This window comes from Chiloscyllium plagiosum, unplaced genomic scaffold (genome assembly GCF_037043375.1).
Source record: "Chiloscyllium plagiosum isolate Xiang-an unplaced genomic scaffold, Cpla_swu_hap1 HiC_scaffold_3, whole genome shotgun sequence".
Lineage (NCBI taxonomy): Eukaryota > Metazoa > Chordata > Chondrichthyes > Orectolobiformes > Hemiscylliidae > Chiloscyllium > Chiloscyllium plagiosum.
Genome location: NW_028270141.1, coordinates 42,076,427 through 42,096,588, shown reverse-complemented (window position 1 = coordinate 42,096,588; position 20,162 = coordinate 42,076,427). Strand labels below are relative to the sequence as shown.

Here is a 20,162-nt window from a genome sequence, read left to right as displayed (position 1 = left end):
TATGGCTGTTAGCCAAGGCTCACACAAAGTAGCAGGATTTGCCCTGGGACCTATGGAGTGTCCATTGACATTATGCTGCTAGCTAATGTGTTGGAGGAGGTAGAGCGGGGCTTTCAGCAAACAAAGTCAATTTTATTGTCTAATTAGAGAATCTCTACACAACGCAGCAAACGCAGGTAATTTTTCACCAAAATGTGTCAGTATATTCTTCAAACAACAAAGTTAGATGATAATCATGCCACAGTTATATCTGAAGTAGAACCCCCAAAATGAGATTCTCTTCCATTAGGATCAGAACTTCAATTACATTTGCATAAATATCCAACCTTTTCACTGCCTTGGATGCCTAGGTAAAACTGAGGGTGCTATTCTTATTACAGTGGAGAAGAGTAAGGAAAGATTAAATAAATCTTATGTAGTTTTGATAGAATAGGTGAGGAAGAACTGTTTCCAATGGCAGTTCAGCCAGTAACCAAGGACACAGACTTAAGTCAATTTGCAAAGGGATCAAAGTAAGGGGAAATGAGACTCATTCGTCTTAGACAAGTGACTTGCTGTGATTGTTGTGAAAGGTCTTTAGGACCCTGAAGCAAAATTGCGATGATGTCACAGAGATCCTCCTTATGGGCAAAACTGACATAGTGTAGGCAGAATTAATTAGAAAAGTGTGAGAGATGAATGGAGAGAGAACATGTGGAGAATATTCTTTCATAATGGTAACAATAATACTAAATATTATTAAACACAGTAAATATAAAGTGCAATCGAGTTCTAAAGAAACCTGAGCTTGGAGACGATTCTTGACCTTACCTTCCTCTCACCAATCTGTCAACAAACTGTTACATGTGGGTATAAAAGTCACAAAACAAAAAAGAATGATCTGGAATGCACTACCTGAAATGTTGGCAGAAGCTGATTCAAAAGTAACTTTCTAAAGGAAATTTGATGAATACTTGAGAATGATAAAAGCTCGGGACAATAGGGAAAAGGTACTGAGACATATTGGGAAACTCGTCCAAACAACAGGCACAAAAGCAATTGGGCAATTAGCCTCCTTGTGTATGATCCAAAAGAAGAGGTAACAAATACACAGGTTTGCAGTACAAAACTTTTTCGTAAATCCATGGGCAATCTTCAATATTTTTGGGTAATTTATCTACTTTAAAACAAATGCTGAACGATTTCTCATCTTCTCTGAAGACTGAGTTACAAGTATTTTATGTTGGGAAAAGGTGCTTCAATTTTTCCAATTAAATTTATACAAATGATTTGGATGTGAACATAGGAGATATAGTTAGTAAGTTTACAGATGACACCAAAATTGGAGATGTAGTGGACAATGAAGAAGGTTATCTCAGAGTATAATGGAATATTGATCAGATGGGCCAAAGGGCTGAGGAGTGGCAGAAGGAGTTTAATTTTAGATAAATGCGAGGTGCTGCATTTTGGGAAAGGCAAATCAGAGCAGGGCTTATACACTTGATGGAAATGTGTTGCTGGAAAAGCGCAGCAGGTCAGGCAGCATCTAGGGAACAGGAGAATCGACGTTTCGGGCATTAGCCCTTCTTCAGGGATGAGGGAAGTTGGTCCAGCAGGCTAAGATAAAAGATAGGGAGGAGGGACTTGGGGGAGGGGCATTGGAAATGTGATAGGTGGAAAGAGGTCAAGGTGAGGGTGATAGGTCAGACTGGGGTGGGGGCGGAGAGGTCGGGAAGAAGATTGCAGGGTAGGAAGGCGGTGCTGAATTTGATGGATTTGACTGAGACAGGCTGGGGGGAGGGGAAATGAGGAAACTGGTGAACTCCGAGTTCATCCCTTGTGGTTGGAGGGTTCCTAGCCGGAAGATGAGGCGTTCTTCCTCCAACCGTCGTTTCGCTGTGGTCTGACGATGGAGGAGTCCAAAGACCTGCATATCCTTGGTGGAGTGGGAGGGGGAATTGAAATGTTGAGCTACAGGGTGGTTGGGTTGGTTGGTCCGGATTCCCCCTCCCACTCCACCAAGGATATGCAGGTCTTTGGACTCCTCCATCGTCAGACCACAGCGAAACGACGGTTGGAGGAAGAACGCCTCATCTTCCGGCTAGGAACCCTCCAACCACAAGGGATGAACTCGGAGTTCACCAGATTAGGTTAGGATATCTAGTCGGCATGGACGAGTTGGAAAGAAGTGTCTGTTTTTGTGCTGTACATCTCTATGACTCTAAAGGAGTTTACCAGCCCTCTTGTACAGTATTTTCTTCCCTTCTCCTTCCTCTACAGATTTATTTTATCTGCTATCCCTAGCTAAATGGAGTTGTCTCTCAGGTGTTTGCAAAAGTTGTTCTGAAACCAACAAGTGGTTAAGGGTATCATACTGAAATTTACTCTGGGTTTCCATTTCTGCTTATTTCCCACATGGCAGTGTTGCCAAGATTGAAAATTCAAAGCAAACAACCAAAGACAATGACTCTGGGCCAGTTTGGTATTTCGCAAATGTGCTGCCGTTCTAAGAAAGTAAAGCTATTCTTTATTTTTAGGAGCTATTAATGTCCAATGAAACAGATCATTTGACCCAACCAATTCAAGGGCTGGTGCTTATACTCCACATTCTGCACAAGTCTCCTCTTCCACTTCTTCATCTCAAGAATGCATCCTTCTGTTCTTTCCTCTCTTATGTAATTATCTAGCTTCCTCTTAAACAGTTTACAAAGATTTATGTACTGATAACTTCCAGCACTCCTTAGTCACTTGAAAGATGTGAGTCATGAAACTAACTGGCTTCATACTCTCTTACTCTTCCTGCCTTTTCTTAAAGAAATCACTCCACCTCTGAAAATCCCTTGAACTTTAATACGGAGCACAATTTGAGCAAGGCAATGAGGTTGTTCAACTCTTCATCATTCCTTATTGACTATATAAAGAGAGACAGAAAGATGAAGAAAGTAAAATTCTAAACTATTCCATCTCTAGATTTCTCTAAATCATCTGGCTATGTTTGATGCATTACAATCTGAATGTGTATAAAACGAAATTAAAGATTTATAGAGTCATAGAGCATTGAAACATACCCTTCAGTCCAATTCATCCATGCTGAGCACGTGCCCAAACTCAACTAGTCCCATTTGTCAGAGTTTGGCCCATATCCCTTTAAACCTCTCCTCTTCATGCACCTGTCCAAATGCTTTGTAAATGTTATAACAATCTGCATTTATTCACTTAGTTAAGTTCACTTGAATAGGAAAGGTTTGAAGGGATATGAACCAGGAGCAGGCAAGTGGGACTAGTATGGTTTGGGATTATGTTCAACATGGACTGGTTGGACTGAAGAGTCTATTTTTGTGCAGTAGGATTCTAGAAACTTTCCAGCAATTTCTATTTTTTTTCCACTACCACTCTTTTATTTTGAGTGAACAGGATGTTTGACACTTCTGTTCTTTTTTTTTTATTTAACCCCCACACTACCGCCTAACTGCGGTAGTGCTTATTCTTTCCCCAGCAGCCATGTTGTGTGTGTGCAGGTGTGGGACACAGTGAGAGACACAAGGTGCACAAATCTTCCACTATCACTCTTCTGCCATTAAGCCAATTTTTTATCCAATTTGCAAGCTCACCCTGAATCCCATGTGATCTAATTTTACTAATTAATCTACTTTGTGGAATCTTGTCAAAAGCTTTACTAAAGTCCAAGTAAATATATGTGTGGTATTATGGAGTCCCATAATCCTGATAGCCTGACACGCAGTATCAGAATGAGGGAGTGCTGCGGCATTGGAAGGGCTGTTTTTCAAATGAATGATCAAACCAAGGCACTGTCTGTACTCTCAGGTGGATATAAAATATTTTATTACACCAATCACAGAAAGGGACAATTTTCCCCAATATTCTGGTTCAGTGTTCTGGCTGGTTACTGACAGAGAGGTGGGAACAATATAAGAGGATATTAAGATGATGTGTTGCCAGGAATAAGTCTAAGGAAACTGTTATTTTTAAGAAAGCTATTGTTCCTTGTTGTTCCATTACCTGGGCAACTCCCTGGAGAGTACTTGGGGGATGAGAAAGCACCTGGCAAAGACTTTTCACAGAGCCAGTAAAGGTCTTTGTTTGCAAGAAGGGACAAAAAGGGTGACATTTTAATAGAATGTCCAAGCTTCAATTATTTAGAATACATTCAAGGATGAGCACAAGAAAGGTAAAATATGTCCCTTATGTAAAAGGGAGGCACACTTGTTGGGGAGTTCAAGAGACAGCCTTATCCAGAGAGGTCTGTTGTGGAACTTCCTACCACTGGAATAGTTTAGACAGGTTGTATGGATGGATGGAAGCTAGACAAGCAGACAAGGAATAAAAGAATGTGCTGATGGATCCAGATAGGGGGATGGGAGGAGTCTTATGTGGAGTATAAACACCACCATAAACTGGTCTTGTATGTTAACTGTACTTCAATATGATAAAAATATGTTGTAATATGTTAATATCTCCTGACCGTGTGAAAGACCTGAGCGTTATGTTACTAACCTATCAACCTTTGGACTTGTGGCAGGCATTGAAAGATTTTATTCTGCTCCACTGAACAGATTATCTCTTGAATTCCAGACGACCTTAAGAATTCTATAAAGTTCAACATGCTTGACAAACAAAGATTAAGTGATGAATGAGAGACTATAGTGGATTTGGGCTGAGTATTTTTAGGATGCACTGTGATGTATATTGAGAAAGCTTGTAGTTTTAGATGTGACACATCTATTGCAGAAGATGCGGGAAAGTGCATGACCACAGTAGTGGTGGTGGTGGTGGTGGTGGTGGTGATGGTGGCGGCATTTGTTTAGAAGAATTAAGGATATCGGTTCTTAGTGTCAATGGATCAGTGTAATAAGGTAATAGTACTTATTCACATGTGGATTTTACAGCAGGATGTCGGATAACTAAAAATTCTGGTTATGTCGAAGACACTTAACAAAACTTATAGGCAATAGGAAAAGAACTTGTAATTTAATCAGCTGAGTGGAATATGCACGTAATAGAACAATCCTGATACATTTTCACGTATACCACACTGAGCAGGTTTGAATTAATAAAACTCAGCTCCCCCATCTTGACTGTTCCGGGAAGTAAATGTCTCATTACCCTTACAGTCTGGGGAACACAAAGGCTGAAAGTTGGAACATGTTCATGTGCGAGTGAGAGAGAGAAAACATTCTTCTGTATATTATATTCAGTGATTGAAGGGTTCAAGGGACACAGAGAGAGACAGACAGACAGACAGACAGACAGACAGAGAGACAGACAGAGAGACAGACAGGATGGAAGCTGGTGGAAAGATTAACTCTTTTTAGTCTGATTTGAGTAAACACTGGCTCGTCCTGGATTGAATGTGTGTGTTGTTCCCTGGAGCTCGAGATTCGGGAATGTTATGAATTTAAGTTGCATTTTGGGAATCTAAGATGATTTTAAAAGAAATAGCAATTTTGATACTGGACATGTTAGCTGAGTGAGGTGACCCCATGACCACATATTTTAGACTAGTCTCGTTATGATATACTAGTCAAAGCATTTGACCATTCAGCCTGGCTTCATCAAGGTTTCCCATCTTTATGTACACGTTACTTAATTAATCAAGCATACGCAGACCTGTCAATGAGTTTCTCTTCCTCTGCAAACTTTCGTCATTTTATTGAGATAATGAAAATCCAGAGAAAGTATATTCCTGTTAGGGTGAAAGGAAAGGCTGGTAGGTTTAGGGAATGCTGGATGACTAAAGAAATTAAGGGTTTGGTTAAGAAAAAGAAGGAAGCATATGTCAGGTATAGACAGGATAGATCAAGTGAATCTTTAGAAGAGTATAAAGGCAGTAGGAGTATACTTAAGAGGAAAATCAAGAGGGCAAAAAGGGGACATGAGATAGCTTTGGCAAATAGAAATAAGGAGAATCCAAAGGGCTTTTACAAATACATTAAGGGCAAAAGGGTAACTAGGGAGAGAATAGGGCCCCTCAAAGATCAGCAAGGCGGCCTTTGTGTGGAGACGCAGAAAATGGGGGAAATACTAAATGAGTATTTTGCATCAGTATTTATGTGGAAAAGGATATGGAAGATATAGACTGTAGGGAAATAGATGGTGACATCTTACAAAATGTCCAGATTACAGAGAAGGAAGAGCTGGATGTCTTTAAATGCATAAATGTGGATAAATCCCCAGGACCTGATCAGGTGTACCCAAGAACTCTGTGGGAAACTAGAGAAGTGATTGCTGGGAATCTTGCTGAGATATATCTATCATCGATAGTGACAGGTGAGGTGCCAGAAGACTGGAGGTTGGCCAACGTTGTGCCACTGTTTAAAAAGGGTGGTAAGGACAAGCCAGGGAACTATAGACCAGTGAGCCTGACGTCGGTGGTGGGCAAGTTGTTAGAGGGAATCCTGAGGGACAGGATGTACATGTATTTGGAAAGGCAAGGACTGATTAGGGATAGTCAACATGGCTTTGTGCATGGGAAATCATGTCTCACAAACTTGATTGAGTTTTTTGAAGAAGTAACAAAGAGGATTGATGAGGGCAGATCGATAGATGTGATCTATATGGACTTCAGTAAGGCGTCCGACAAGGATCCCCATGGGAGACTGATTAGCAAGGTTAGATCTCACGGAATACAGGGAGAACTAGTCATGTGGATACAGAACTGACTCAAAGGTAGAAGACAGACGATGGCATTGGAGGGTTGTTTTTCAGACTGGAAGCCTGTGACCAGTGGAGTGCCACAAGGATCAGTACTGGGTCCTCTACTTTTTGTCATTTATATAAATGATTTGGATATGAGCATAAGAGATACGGTTAGTTAGTTTGCAGATGACACCAAGATTGGAGGTGTGGTGGACAGCGAAGAGGGTTACCTCAGATTACAAGGTAAGGGTTCAGAAAAGATTTACAAGGATGTTGCCAGGGTTGCAGGATTTGAGCTATAAAGAGAGGCTGAACAGGCTGGGGCTGTTTTCCCTGGAGCGTCGGAGGCTGAAGGGTGACTTTATAGAAGCTTATAAAATTATGAGGGGCATGGATAGGGTAAATAGACAAAGTCTTTTCCCTGGGGTCAGGGAGTATATGAATAGGAAGGGTTTGGAGGGATATGGGCTGGGTGCTGGCAAATGGGACTAGATTGGGTTGGGATATCTGGTCGACATGGACAGGTTGGAGCGAAGGATCTGTTTCTATGCTGTACATCTCTATGACTCTTTGCTTCATGTGTGGAATGAGGAAGTGGTAGATACAGGTACTGTTATAGCATTTAAAGACATTTGGATAAAGACATGAGTAAGAAATGTTTGGAGGGATTTGGGCCAAGCACAGGCAGGTGGGACTAGTTTAGTTTGGGACAATGGTCAGCATGGTTGGACTGAAGGGTCCATTTTTGTGCTATATTACTCTCGATAAGATGTAGAAGCAGAAATAGGCCTTTGGCTGATTCAGTCCATTCTGCTGGTCAACAAGATCATGCCTTACTTAATAATCCTCAATTCCCTTTTTCTGCCTTACCCTCACATCCTCAATTCCCTTACTGATTAAAAGTTCTTCTACCCCGGCCTTGAACATACTTATTGACCCAGCCTCAACATGCCTCTGCTGTAAAGAATGTCACAGATTCACTACCCTCAAAGAAGAAATTCCTTCTCATCTCTGCCTTAAATGGCCGACCCCTTCCATTGAGACTTTCTCACAAGGGGAAAGAAATATCCTCTAGGCGTATATGCCTACATGTACATTTCATATTTCAATAAGGTCACCACTCACTATTCTAAACTTCAATGATCACAAGTCCAACCTAAATGTCCCTTATTAGATAATCCCTCCATGCCCAGAATCAACATAGTGAACATTCTCCGGACCACTTCCAATGCCAGTGCATCTTTCCTTAGATAAAAGAACTAAAACTGCCTCCAGTATTCCAGATACAGTCTAGCTAGACTTCCTCACTTTTACAAAAGTAAAATACTGCTGATGCTGCAAATGTGAAGCAAACAGAGAATGCTAGAGAAACTCATCAGGTCTGGGCAACAGCTGTTGAGTGAGAAATACGGTCAATGTTTCAAGTCCTAGTATGACTGCTTCAGAACTGAAAAAGAAAAATTATTGCACTTGAAATATTAACTCTGTTTCTCTCTCCACAGACGCTGCCAAATCTGCTGAGTTTTTACCTGACCTACATATCATTGGACTGTGGGAGGAAGCCAGAGCACCCAGAGGAAACCCACGCAGACACGGGGAAAAGCGCAAACCCCACACAGTCACCCCCAACTGGAATCAAACCCAGGTCCCTGGCACAGTGAGACAGCAGTGCTAACCACTGAGCCACCATGCTGCCCTACGGTCAGTATGGACTGTTTGGACCAAAGGGTCTGTAACAACGTAATGCTAATAAACACATGCTTTGAAAGTTACAGATGGCTGTTCTACTTTGTCAAAAGTTGTCAGGCAGATGCGCAGGCGCAGTACCAAATGGGGCACAGCGTCCGCTGTGGCGTCACCTGGCCTGACGTCACGACGGTAACACGCACGCGCAGTACTTTCTACCGTGACGTCAAAAGCCTCAGAGCCGCGAGCGAGCGTGGCGGTTATTTGACGGTTAAATTTACCATTACAGTACCTCGAAACTGGAACAGGCTACCGGGCTCGCGGCCAGGCTGCAATCCGAAAGGGATAATGATGGCGAGGACACAAAAGCAGGCCGCCGCCAGCACAGTCACGTTCCGCATTGATTGTCACGAAAGCGTTGCTTCTAACAGGTCCACCTGCCGGTTAACGGCCAATCCGTCGCCTCCACCTCTTTGCCGTTGGCCCCCGCCCCGAATGGTGCACTTGGGGGGGGGGGGCGGGGGCGGGGGCGGGGGCGGGGGCGGGGGCGGGGCCGACCAATCGTCTGTACTGCGCAGACGTGCTATGCACGATGCCTTCTGGGAGTTGTAGTTGAACTGTTTAGGAATGGGCTCCTTACGCTAAATATTTTTTTGTCAAGCGTAATGACGTCTGGTTTTGAGTGGGAGTACACGTGAGTGAATAGAGACTATCTCCCCAATTAGGAAGTTGCTGGGTTTGAGCCTGAGAGCCTGAAAGTTAAAGATAGAAGCTCCAATTTACAGTGAAACTTTCTAGTAAGTCAGAAGTTGCCGGTTCAAGCCCTGCTCCAGTAGTCTGAACACAAAAGATTGACATTCAAATGCGTCATTAATGGTGTGCATTCACTATTCTAAGTGTTTTTGAATGTTTTTTTGTAATATATAAAGGATCCAAACCCCTATGCAAATGTCATTACTATTGTGTTCGATTAGTCATCTCTCAACCGTCAGAAAAACATGATCAGGTCGTAATCTCTTCACAGGTTGTGGTTACGTCCTGCCACGTTTTGTAAATTATGACATATGCATTTTACATGCTTCATTTGGTGTAATGTGAAGGTGCAGGTGTTGGTTTGGGGTGGACAAGGTCAGAAGTTAAACGACATCAGATTATAGTCCAACAGGTTTATTTAAAATCACAAGTTTTTAAGAGTGTTGTCCCTTTGTCAGATGAAGTCACCAGGACTATAACCTGGTGTTGTTTGACTTCTGACTCCTTTGCTGTAAAGGACTTTGCAACATCACGAAGCTTTGAGGAGTTTTGAAGTTTTGTGCTGTATAAGAGCTTTCTTTCACAGGCAGGGATAAAAACCAAACACGTTTGATAATTGAACACATTTTAATAGTTTCACGATTCTTATTAGGCACCACGCAGTAAAGAACAAAAATATCCATCAATTTGTCACAATATAACAAACTAAGTTTTAGACCCTACCTCCTATTTTTGCAAGGGTTAAGCACTTACAGAATTCTTACAGATATATGTGTATGGCTGCACCCAATGGCAGTGAAGCACGAGTAGAGATTCATTTTGAATCTTTCTGCCAGGAAATATGATCAGGGGATCAAGGTCTCTGAAAATACACTATAGTACATTAGTTCCTGCCATACAGCTCTAAAAATAGATCAAATCAACACATACAAATTTATTTGCAGTTATAACTGTGAAGATTTTTTGTTCTCTTTTCCAGTTTGCTTGAATTTCCTTGCCTATACCCCTTTTTCCTGCAGCAAGTCAAAAACAGAGAGGCTGTCTCAGGCTGGCTACAGTGCTTCAGCGAAGCTCAGCGTGAGCTGGAATAACAGCACCTCATTTTCCGCTGGGCATCGTGCAGCCTTCCAGACTCAATATTGAGTTCAGCAACTTTGGGGCTTGAGCTCTCCCATGTCCCTGCTCCAACCTCCACACAGCAGGCCTTACTATCACATAGTCTGTTATTACACAAAACCCATTGTTAGCCATGATTTGGAGATGCCAGTGTTGGACTGGGGTGTACAAAGTTAAAAAGCACACAACACCAGGTTATAGTCCAACAGGTTTAAATGGAAGCACTAGCTTTCGGAGCACCGCTCCTTCATCAGGTGGTTGTGGAGGACACAATTGTAAGACACAGAATTTATAGCAAAAGTTTACAGTGTGATGTAACTGAAATTATACATTGAAAAGGTACCTTGATTTTTTGTTGAGTCTTTTATCTGTTAGAATACCATGATAGTTTCACTTCTTTTATATGTAAATCACAAAACGTTGTTTTAAAAGTTACATTCTCAGGTTAACTGTAACAATTGGTGTCAGCCAGATAATAATGTTGAACATATTATCAGCTACCATCAGTTTTGAGGAAGGAATACTCGACCAGAAATGATAACTCTGATTTCTGTCCACAGATGCTGCCAGACCCGCTGAGCTTCTCCAACAATTTCTATTTTTGTCAAAAACCGAGAGGGATGTGTTTTCACAGGAAACATTGTCATCACAAGTTTGCTGTTCAAGTGGCCACTCTTCAATGACCATGGACCTACTAAGACTATTCAGTTACAGGGCTGAAAATGTGTTGCTGGAAAAGCGCAGCAGGTCAGGCAGCATCCAGGGAACAGGAGAATCGACGTTTCGGGCATAAGCCCTTCTTCAGGAAAGAAGCCCTGAAGAAGGGCTTATGCCCGAAACGTCGATTCTCCTATTCCCTGGATGCTGCCTGACCTGCTGCGCTTTTCCAGCAACACATTTTCAGCTCTGAACTCCAGCATCTGCAGACCTCACTTTCTCCTATTCAGTTACAGGAACTATTGAAGCCATGCTCGATTCTGTCATTTTCCCCCACATCCACATTGTATAACATTAATTTCCTGTATCACTGGTGGATCTATTTAATCGACATGGTGCACACTGACTTTATCAAGGCTTCTTCGGCAACACCTTCACCATCTAGAAAGATAAGTGCAGTGGGTGCATAGAAACAGCATCACCCCCAAAGTTCCTCCCAAGACACAAATAGTTCTGACTTGGAACTGTTGCCATTTCTTCATTGTAACTAGGTCAAAATCCTGAAATTCTCCTCCTAACAGCAGAATGGAAACTGAAGTGGTTCAAAGAAGGCAGTTCACCAACAGAGGTCAGTCAGCACAGGAGTTATGGATTAACAGTGTGAGTTATGTACACTGGATATAGGGAGTAGATTTGCTTTATGTGAAAGGTAATATCATTCCCAAATACTATTACGAAGAGTAATTAATGTTGAGCCTGTTGACTGCTGTAAGTGTCCTGACTAACTCCACATGGCTGCCATTCAATTGGTTCGGGAGCTGCATTCCATTCTAGGTTTTCTTTGAATGGTTCGGAAGATTTTCAGTTGGATATTAGGCTGACAATCAGGAACTGGTAAAGATATTGAAAATCCACTCTAATCAGTGTCTTATAAGTGAAGGACTGGCAAGTCTTCTCTGCCTGGTTGCTATGAGGTGAATTTTCTATTTATAAACAGTGTGTGAGATGGAAATTTGTCTTGGGAGCAACACACCCTCTTTTTATTTTTCCAGTTCTGTACAGTTGTTTTGTCATAAATACATAACCCCTTGAATTTTGTTTTTGCCTGGTTATAAAGTGGCTAGATCGTGCAAGGCTTGTTGGAATTATTGAGTTCCTGTGCAGCAAAGAAGGAACATTACTTGTAAGGTAGCACAAAATTGATATTGAATCTCCAGCCATTTAATAAAAAATGTACTTTAGAAATATCGTCAACACAAAACTTGAGCATGGGAGCACAACTATTTTTAAATTAAAGTTTAGAATTATATATTTATGAATATTAGAAAGAGTGATTGTTAAAAAGGGAGATGTACACAATTTGAGGAGGATAAGTCACTTCTCATTACTAGCTTTCTAAATTTCTGGTTAGAAATATTATGGTTTTGACATTTCCTATTGGGCCTTCCTTTCTGAAGCAATTGATTACACTGGGAGTTTGTGACCAAACTTGTACAATGCTGTCATCAGACCACATCTTGGGTGACTGGTCCAAGTTTAGTTGTGATCTGAGAAACAGGTAGAACATTGAAAGGCTGAAGGCAGTGTAGAGACGATCTATGAGACTAATATCCAGTATCGGGTTCATTATAGAAAACACTGGCTATAGCAGGGCCTGGGAAGAAACTCCTACAAGGTATGCAAAGATGAGATCAGGCATGATTGTATTAAATGGGGATAAATTGCCTAACCTATCTCCCTAAATTTTTTAAATAGTTTATTTACATGGAGGATAATCTGCAGATGGAGCAAGATGAGGTCAGGATGCTGGACTTGTTTAATGATACTACAATAAGGAGATACTGTGGCCTGTGTTCTGAAAACAGGAAATCTATTGGAAAATGGGATCTGATCCACATCTGATCATCTGAATTCTTTTTGATCTAAAATGAATAGGAATAAATATATAATATTCAGTAATACATATCTTTCAGTTCTTCAATGTGGTCACACTGTGTATCTGGATGCTAAATATAAAATGATTAAAAATTAATTTGAACGTTTAACTTTTGATCTGGGGATCATGCACTCAGATAACTGTGCATCCAGCACTCAGCACATCTCACATTATACAACCCAATTTGCTCACTGTCCCTTTGATATATTATCGCTTTGTTTTACACCATTTCTTTCACTTTTTTTTAAAAAAGCTATTTTTGAAGATATATTTACACATTAGTTTACCATCTCCAATTGAATATATTGCTGGAGAATTCATTACAGAATCTTCCAACTCTAACCATGCCATCCATTCAACAAACAATCTGTTTCCTGTCTCTACAATTAATGTCAAACAATTAAAACACAATTCTTTTTCAGTGGTCTATGATGGCTCACAGTAGTACACAAGACATTAAATTTTCATTCTTAAAGAATCCAAGACAACCCTAGAAGGTTGGTGAATCAATGTTTTTCATTCAAAAAGAATTCGCACATCCTTCAAGTGTCTATTTCTGATCTGTTCTTTGCACTAAGTACAGACAAATAAGGTCAGTGGCCAATAGATACTGAGTATTGTAAATATACATATCTATTATAAACAAGAACAGGTGCAAAGACTTCTAAGTATAGCTTCAAAAAAAGCTTTTTTAAAAAAAAAGTGAAAGAAATGGTGTAAAACAAAGCTATAATATATCAAAGGGACAGTGAGCAAATTGGATTGTATAATGTGAGATGTGCTGAGTGCTGGATACACAGTTATCTGAGTGCATGATCCCCAGATCAAAAGTTAAACGTTCAAATTAATTTTTAATCATTTTATATTTAGCATCCAGATACAGTGTGACCACATTGAAGAACTGAAAGATATGTATTACTGAATATTATATATTTATTCCTATTCATTTTAGATCAAAAAGAATTCAGATGATCAGATGTGGAAGGAGATCCCATTTTCCAATAGATTTCCTGTTTTCAGAACACAGGCCACAGTATCTCCTTATTGTAGTATCATTAAACAAGTCCAGCATCCTGACCTCATCTTGCTCCATCTGCAGATTATCCTCCATGTAAATAAACTATTTAAAAAATTTAGGGAGATAGGTTAGGCAATTTATCCCCATTTAATACAATCATGCGTGATCTCATCTGGGCATCAATTCCCAATGGGTCCACTGCTTTTCATCATTTATAAAAATGATTTGAATGTGAACATAGGAAGTATGACACCAAAATTGGGGAGGTATAGTGGACATTAAAGAAAGTTACGTCAGAGTAGAATGGGATCTTGATTAGATGGGCCAAAGAGTGGCAGATGGAGTTTAATTTAGATAAATGTGAGGTGCTGCATTTTGGTAAGGCAAATCAGAGTAGGACTTGTACACTTAATGGTAACATCCTGGCGAGTGTTGCTGAACAAAGAGACCTTGGAGTGCAGGTTAATAGTTCCTTGAAAGTGGAGTCGCAGGTAGATAGGATAGTGAAGGCAGCGTTTAGTATACTTTCCTTTATTGGTCAGTGCATTAAGTATCGAAGTTGTAAGATCATGTTGTGGCTGTACAGGACATTGGTTAGGCCATCTTTAGAGGCTTTGAGCTACAGGGAGAGGCTGAATAGGCTGGGCTATTATCCCTGGAAAGTTGGAGTTTTGAAACAGGCCATTTGGCCTAACAAGTCCACACCGACCCTCCAAAGAGTGTCTCACTGAGAGGCTAAGGATGACCTTATAGAGGTTTATAAAATCATGATGGGCATGGATAGGGTAAATAGGAAGGTCTTTTCCCTGAAGTAGGGGAATTAAGGTGATTTAAGATGAGAGGGGAAAGATTTAAAAGAGACCTAAGGGGCAACTTTTTCATGCAGAGGGTGGTGCGTGTATGGAAAGAGCTGCCAGAGGACATGATGGATGCTGGTACAATTACAACATTTAAAATGCATTTGAGTGATTACATGAATAGAAAGGGTTTAGAGGTGTATGGGCCAAATGCTGACAAATGGGTCTAGATTAATTTAGGATACCTGGTCAGCATGGACGAGTTGGACTGTAGGTTCTGTTTCCATGCTGTACATCTCTCTGACTTTATGTTCCTGCCTGCTCTCCATAATGTTTAACTCCATTAATAACTACAAATCTGTTCATCTCCTCGACCTTATTCATAGAATCATAAAATTCCTATAGTGTGGAAGCAGGCTGTCGGGTCCATCAAGTCCACACTAACCCTCCAAACAGCAACCCATCCAGACACCCACCCCACTTAACAACCCACCCACCCTATCCCTGTAACCCTGCATTTCCCATGGATAATCCACCTAACATTCACATCTCTGGAATGTGGGAGTAAATCAGGATACCTGGAGGAATCCCACACAGACACGGGTAGAATGTGCAAACTCCACCCAGCCAGTCACCTGAAGTTGGAATTGAACCCTGGTCTGTGGTGCTCTGTGGCAGTAGTGCTAATCACTGAGCCCCATGCCACTCCAATCATTGTCCTGGAATCCATCACCTTCTAATTTAGTGAATTCCACAGATTCATGACCATTTGAGAGAAGTAATTTTTTTCATCTATTTTTAAGTCTGCTACTCCTTAAAAGAGGCAACCATGGCTGACAAGGCAAGTCAGGGACAGCATAAAAACAAATGAGAAAGCATACAATATGGTGATGATTAGTGGAAATTCAGAGTATTAGGAAGCCTTTAAAAAAAAGAAGCAGAAGATAAATAAAAATGCAATAAGGGTGAGATAATGAAATATGAGGATGAGGTAGTTAGTAAATAAAAAGAGAATGGCAAGTAAATTTTTTTTTAGATACATGAAAGGTAAGAGAGAGGCAAGAGTGGACACTGACTTCTGGAAAGTTAGGCCAGAGAAGCAGTGATGAGGAACAAAGAAATGGTGGAGGAACTGAATAGGTACTTTGCATCAGTTTTAACGGTGGAAGACACCAACAGCACACCAGAACTTCGAGAAAAAGCAGGCACATGTGAGCGTACTGGCAATTACAGAGGATAAGCCTGACATCGGTGGTGGGTAAGTTGTTGGAGGGCATTCTGAGGGACAGCATTTATATGTATTTGGAAAGGGAAAGACTGATTAGAGATAGTCAGCCTGGCTTTGTGCATGGGAAGTCGTGTATCACTAACTTCATGGGAGTTTTTTTGAAGAAGTGACAAAGAAGATTGAAGGAGGCAGAACAGTGGGTGTTGTTTTGATGGACTTCAGCAAGGCGTTCGACAAAGTTATACAGTAGACTAATTATCTAGGTTACATCACAAGGAATACAGGGAAAGCTAGCCATTTGGATACAAAATTGGCTTGAAGGTAGGAGACAAAGGTTGGCGGTGGAGGGTTACTTTTTGGACTCAGGAGGCCTGTGACAAGTGATGTGCTGCAAGGACTGTTTGTTTGTCATTTACATAAAAGATCTGGATGTGAATATAGGAGGCATAGTTAATAAGTTTGCCGATGACACCAAAATTGGTGGTGTAATGGACAGCAAAGAAGGTTACATCAGAATACAATGGGATCTTGATCAGATAGTTAAATAGGCCAAGGAATGGCAGATGGAGTTTAATTTAGATAAACGTGAGGTGTTGCAATTTGGTAAGGCAAATCACAGCAGGACTTACACACTCAATGGTAAAGTCCTAAGGAGTGTTGCCGAACAAAGAGAACTTGGAGTGTAGATTCATAGCTTCTTGAAAATGGAATTGCAGGTAGACAAGGTAGTGAAGGTGGTGTTTGGTACGCTTGCTTTCATTGGTTGGCGCAGTGAGTATAGGAGTTGGGAGGTTATTTTGCGGCTGTACAGAACATTGTTTCAGGCCACTTTTGGAATACTGCATTCAATTCTGGATTCACTCCTATAGGAAAGATGTTGTGAAGTGTTCAAAACATTTACAAAGGATGTTGCCAGGGTTGGAGGATTTGAGCTAAAGGGAGAGGCTAAATATACTGGTACGGTTTTCCCTGGAGAGTCAGAGGCTAAGTGGTGGATCTTATTGAGGTTTATGAGATCATGACGGGCATGGATAGGGTGAATAACCAAGGGCATTTCCCAGGATAGGGGAGTACAAGACTGGTGTTAATTTCTGGTGCCACATTACAGGAAGGAGGGTGCAGGACAGGTTTATCAGGATGCTGCCCAGAATAGAGGATCGAAGTTACAAGGAGAGACTAGAAAAACTCAGGTCCTTTTCACTGGAGCGGTAGATGCTGAAAGGAGACTGGTTAGAAACCTATAAAATTATGAGACGTATAGATAGGGTTGATGGTCAGAATACTTTTCTCAGAGTTGAAATGTCTAAAATAATGGGGCATGAATTTAATGCAAGAGGTGGAAAGTTCAAAGGAGATGGGAGAGGCAAGTTTTACACAGGGAGTGGTAGGAGTCTGGAACATGTTGCCAGGGATGATGATGGAGGTAGATATGATAGGAGCCTTTGAAGGTCTTTTAGATAAGCACATGAATATGCAAGAAATGGAGGGATATGGACCAAGGGCAGACAGAATGGATTAGTTTAATGTGCCATCACGTTTGGCATAACATCGTGGGTCGAAGGGCCTGTTCCTGTGCTATACAACTAAATGTTGCATATTAGAGGGTATAGTCTAAGGTGAGAGGGGAAAGTTTTAAAAGGGACCTAAGGAGCAACCTTTTCATGCAGAGGGTGGTGCATGTATGGAATGAACTGCCAGAGGAAGTGGTGGAGGCTGGTAAAATTACAACATTTAAAAGGCATCCGAATGATTACATGAATAGGAAGGGCTTAGAAGAATATGGGCCAAATGCTGGTAAATGGGACTAGATTAATTTAGGATATCTGGTCAGCATTGACAAGTTGGACCAAAGGGTCTGTTTCCGTGTTATACATCTCTGTAACTCTATTTCACCTGGACCAGATGAACTACACCCCATAGTTCTGAAGCAGATAGCTGAGGAGATTGTGGAGGCTTTGGTGGTAATCCTTCAGGAATCATTGAAATCAGGGAGGTTTACAGAGGACTGGAAATGGCTAATGTAACATCCCTGTTTAGAAGGGAGAGAGGCAGAAATCAGGAAATTATAGGCAGATTAGCCTGACCTCAGTTGTTGATAAGATTTCAGACAATCAATTATTACGGATGAGATGGCGAAGTACTTGGAAGGGTGTGCTAAAATCAGGCTGAGACAGCACAACTTCATCAAAGGGAAGTCATGCCTTGCAAATTGGTTAGAATTCTTTGAGGAGGTAATGAGCAAGTTAGACAAAGGAGAATTAATGGACGTGATCATTTTAAATTTCCAGAAAGCTTTCCAGAAGGCTGCTCAGTAACATAAGATCCCATGGTGTCAGAGGTAAAATACTGCCATGGATCAAGGATTAGCTGACTGGCAGAAGGCAGAGAGTGGGGTTGAAGGGGTCTTTTTCAGGATGGCAGTTAGTAGAGTTCTGCAAGGGTCAATGTAGGAACTACAACTATTCACAATATACATTAATGATCTAGACAAAGGAACTAAGCGCGTTGTTGCCAAGTTTGCAGATGACAAAGATAGGAGGGACAGGTAGTGTTGAGGAAGCAGAACGCTACAGAAGAACTTACTAGATAAGATAGGAGAGTAGGTGAAGTGGTAGATGGAATACATGGAGGCCAAGTCATTGACTGTATTTAAGACCGAGACGGATAGATTCTTGCTAAATAAAGGGATCAAAGATTACAAGAAGGCAGGAGAATAGGGTTGAGAAATATAATCAACCATGACTGAATAATGGAGCAGACTTGATTTGATGACGGCCTAGTTCTACTCCAATATCTTACAGTCTATGAACTTCTTGTCCTATACCAGTCCTTCATAAATTTGGAGTCAAAACAAAAACAGAAATTGCTGGAGAAACTCAGCAGGTTCTGTGGAGAAAAGCAGAGTTAACATTTCCAGTCTTGTGACCCTTTTTCAGAATGCCATACCTACGGAGTTTCTCCAACAACTTCTGTTAAACTTTCAGATCCACAGTTTTTTTTCTTTTGGATTTAAAATGCTCCTTAAAACCTACTTTGACCAATACTGGGTCACCTTTCCAAATTAATTCTGACATAACGTAGCATCAAGAATGATTCAAAACATAAAATTTTAAAATGAGGTAGGGCTTACACTTTGCTGTATGAACATGGATCTAAATATAAATGATTACATTATTTTAACATACCGAGGTTCTTCCTTACTACTTCTCTCTGTACAATCTTAAAAGCCTGAATGGCCTGTTCACATTGTGGTATCCTGAAATAAGCATTGTACCACTTCAGAATGTGTAAACATTTGTGCAATTGGGATTGTTTTTCAATTGTATGCAGTTATTCACACAGTTTTGAAATGTATTCCATTAAATTTTAGTGTTTTCAAGGGGCAGCTTCTTTCCTTCCAAAACAAACTCTCCATTGTAAAATAATCAACAAAAATTCATATTTAAGTTAAATTCTCATGGTATTTGTAATATATCTGAATGGTAATAGTCACATCATGGAAGAAAATGGAGATAACTGATCCTCAAATTCAGTATTCCTGAGTTTAGATTTCCCTCACTCCTAGACATAATTTTCATATCACAAGGCTCTCACCCTGTTTTAGTATACCATAGCTATAAAAGATGCACTGGACAGAAATTATTAGAAACTATCTCCCCAATGCAATAGAGAGGGTTTGAGCATTTGCAGATTTTCTAAACACTGACATGCTGTATGTCTCAAACCTGAAGTGAATTCTTTCTCATATGATCATATCAATCTCATCCATTTGAGTGAGGAAGCATATCTGAGTTCAGTCCCCACTTGAGACAATTTGTGCCAACAATAGTTTAAACTAAAATAATCCAAGGCACTTTACAGGAGAGTTTGCTAACAGAATTTAATATGGAGGAGATATTAGGCCAGATGACCAAAAACTCATTCCAAGATACGGACTGTATTAAAAGGAAAGAGTGAAAGATCGGTTATGGGATAATACCCAGAAGCTGGGGCCTTAATAGCTGAATGCATTAGACACAAATAATGGAATGGTTAAAATGAGGGAAGCTCAAATGACCAGAATTGGAGCTGGGTAAAGATTTGGACAATTGAGTGGTTGGGGGAAATTATACCAGTAAGAGTGAAACCACTGAGGGGTTTTAAAATAAGGATGAGAATTTTAAAATCAAGATGCTAACTAACCAGGAGAAAAACACAGATCAGTAAGCAAAGGGCTAATAGATAAGCAGGACTGCCACAAATTATGGCACTGCAAAATGTTGCACAAGCTCAAATTTATGAAGGGTTCAAAGTCAGAGCACAGATAGGAGAGTTTTCAAACAGTTAAGCAGAGAC

The 20,162-nt window shown here is 40.7% G+C and overlaps 1 protein-coding gene across 5 annotated transcripts in view; it reads right to left on the bottom strand.

Annotated features, from left to right (window-relative positions):
- The window catches only part of b3galnt2 (beta-1,3-N-acetylgalactosaminyltransferase 2), a 28,670-nt gene extending 19,817 nt beyond the window's left edge, over nucleotides 1–8,853 (bottom strand). For all 5 annotated transcript variants that reach the window (XM_043679927.2, XM_043679952.2, XM_087978659.1 and 2 more), the window contains exon 1: nucleotides 8,615–8,853. In XM_043679927.2, coding sequence (XP_043535862.2) covers nucleotides 8,615–8,723 — 109 coding nt within the window. In that variant the 5' untranslated portion in view covers nucleotides 8,724–8,853. The remainder of the gene's footprint in view (nucleotides 1–8,614) is intronic.
- Between the last annotated feature and the right edge of the window lie 11,309 nt (nucleotides 8,854–20,162).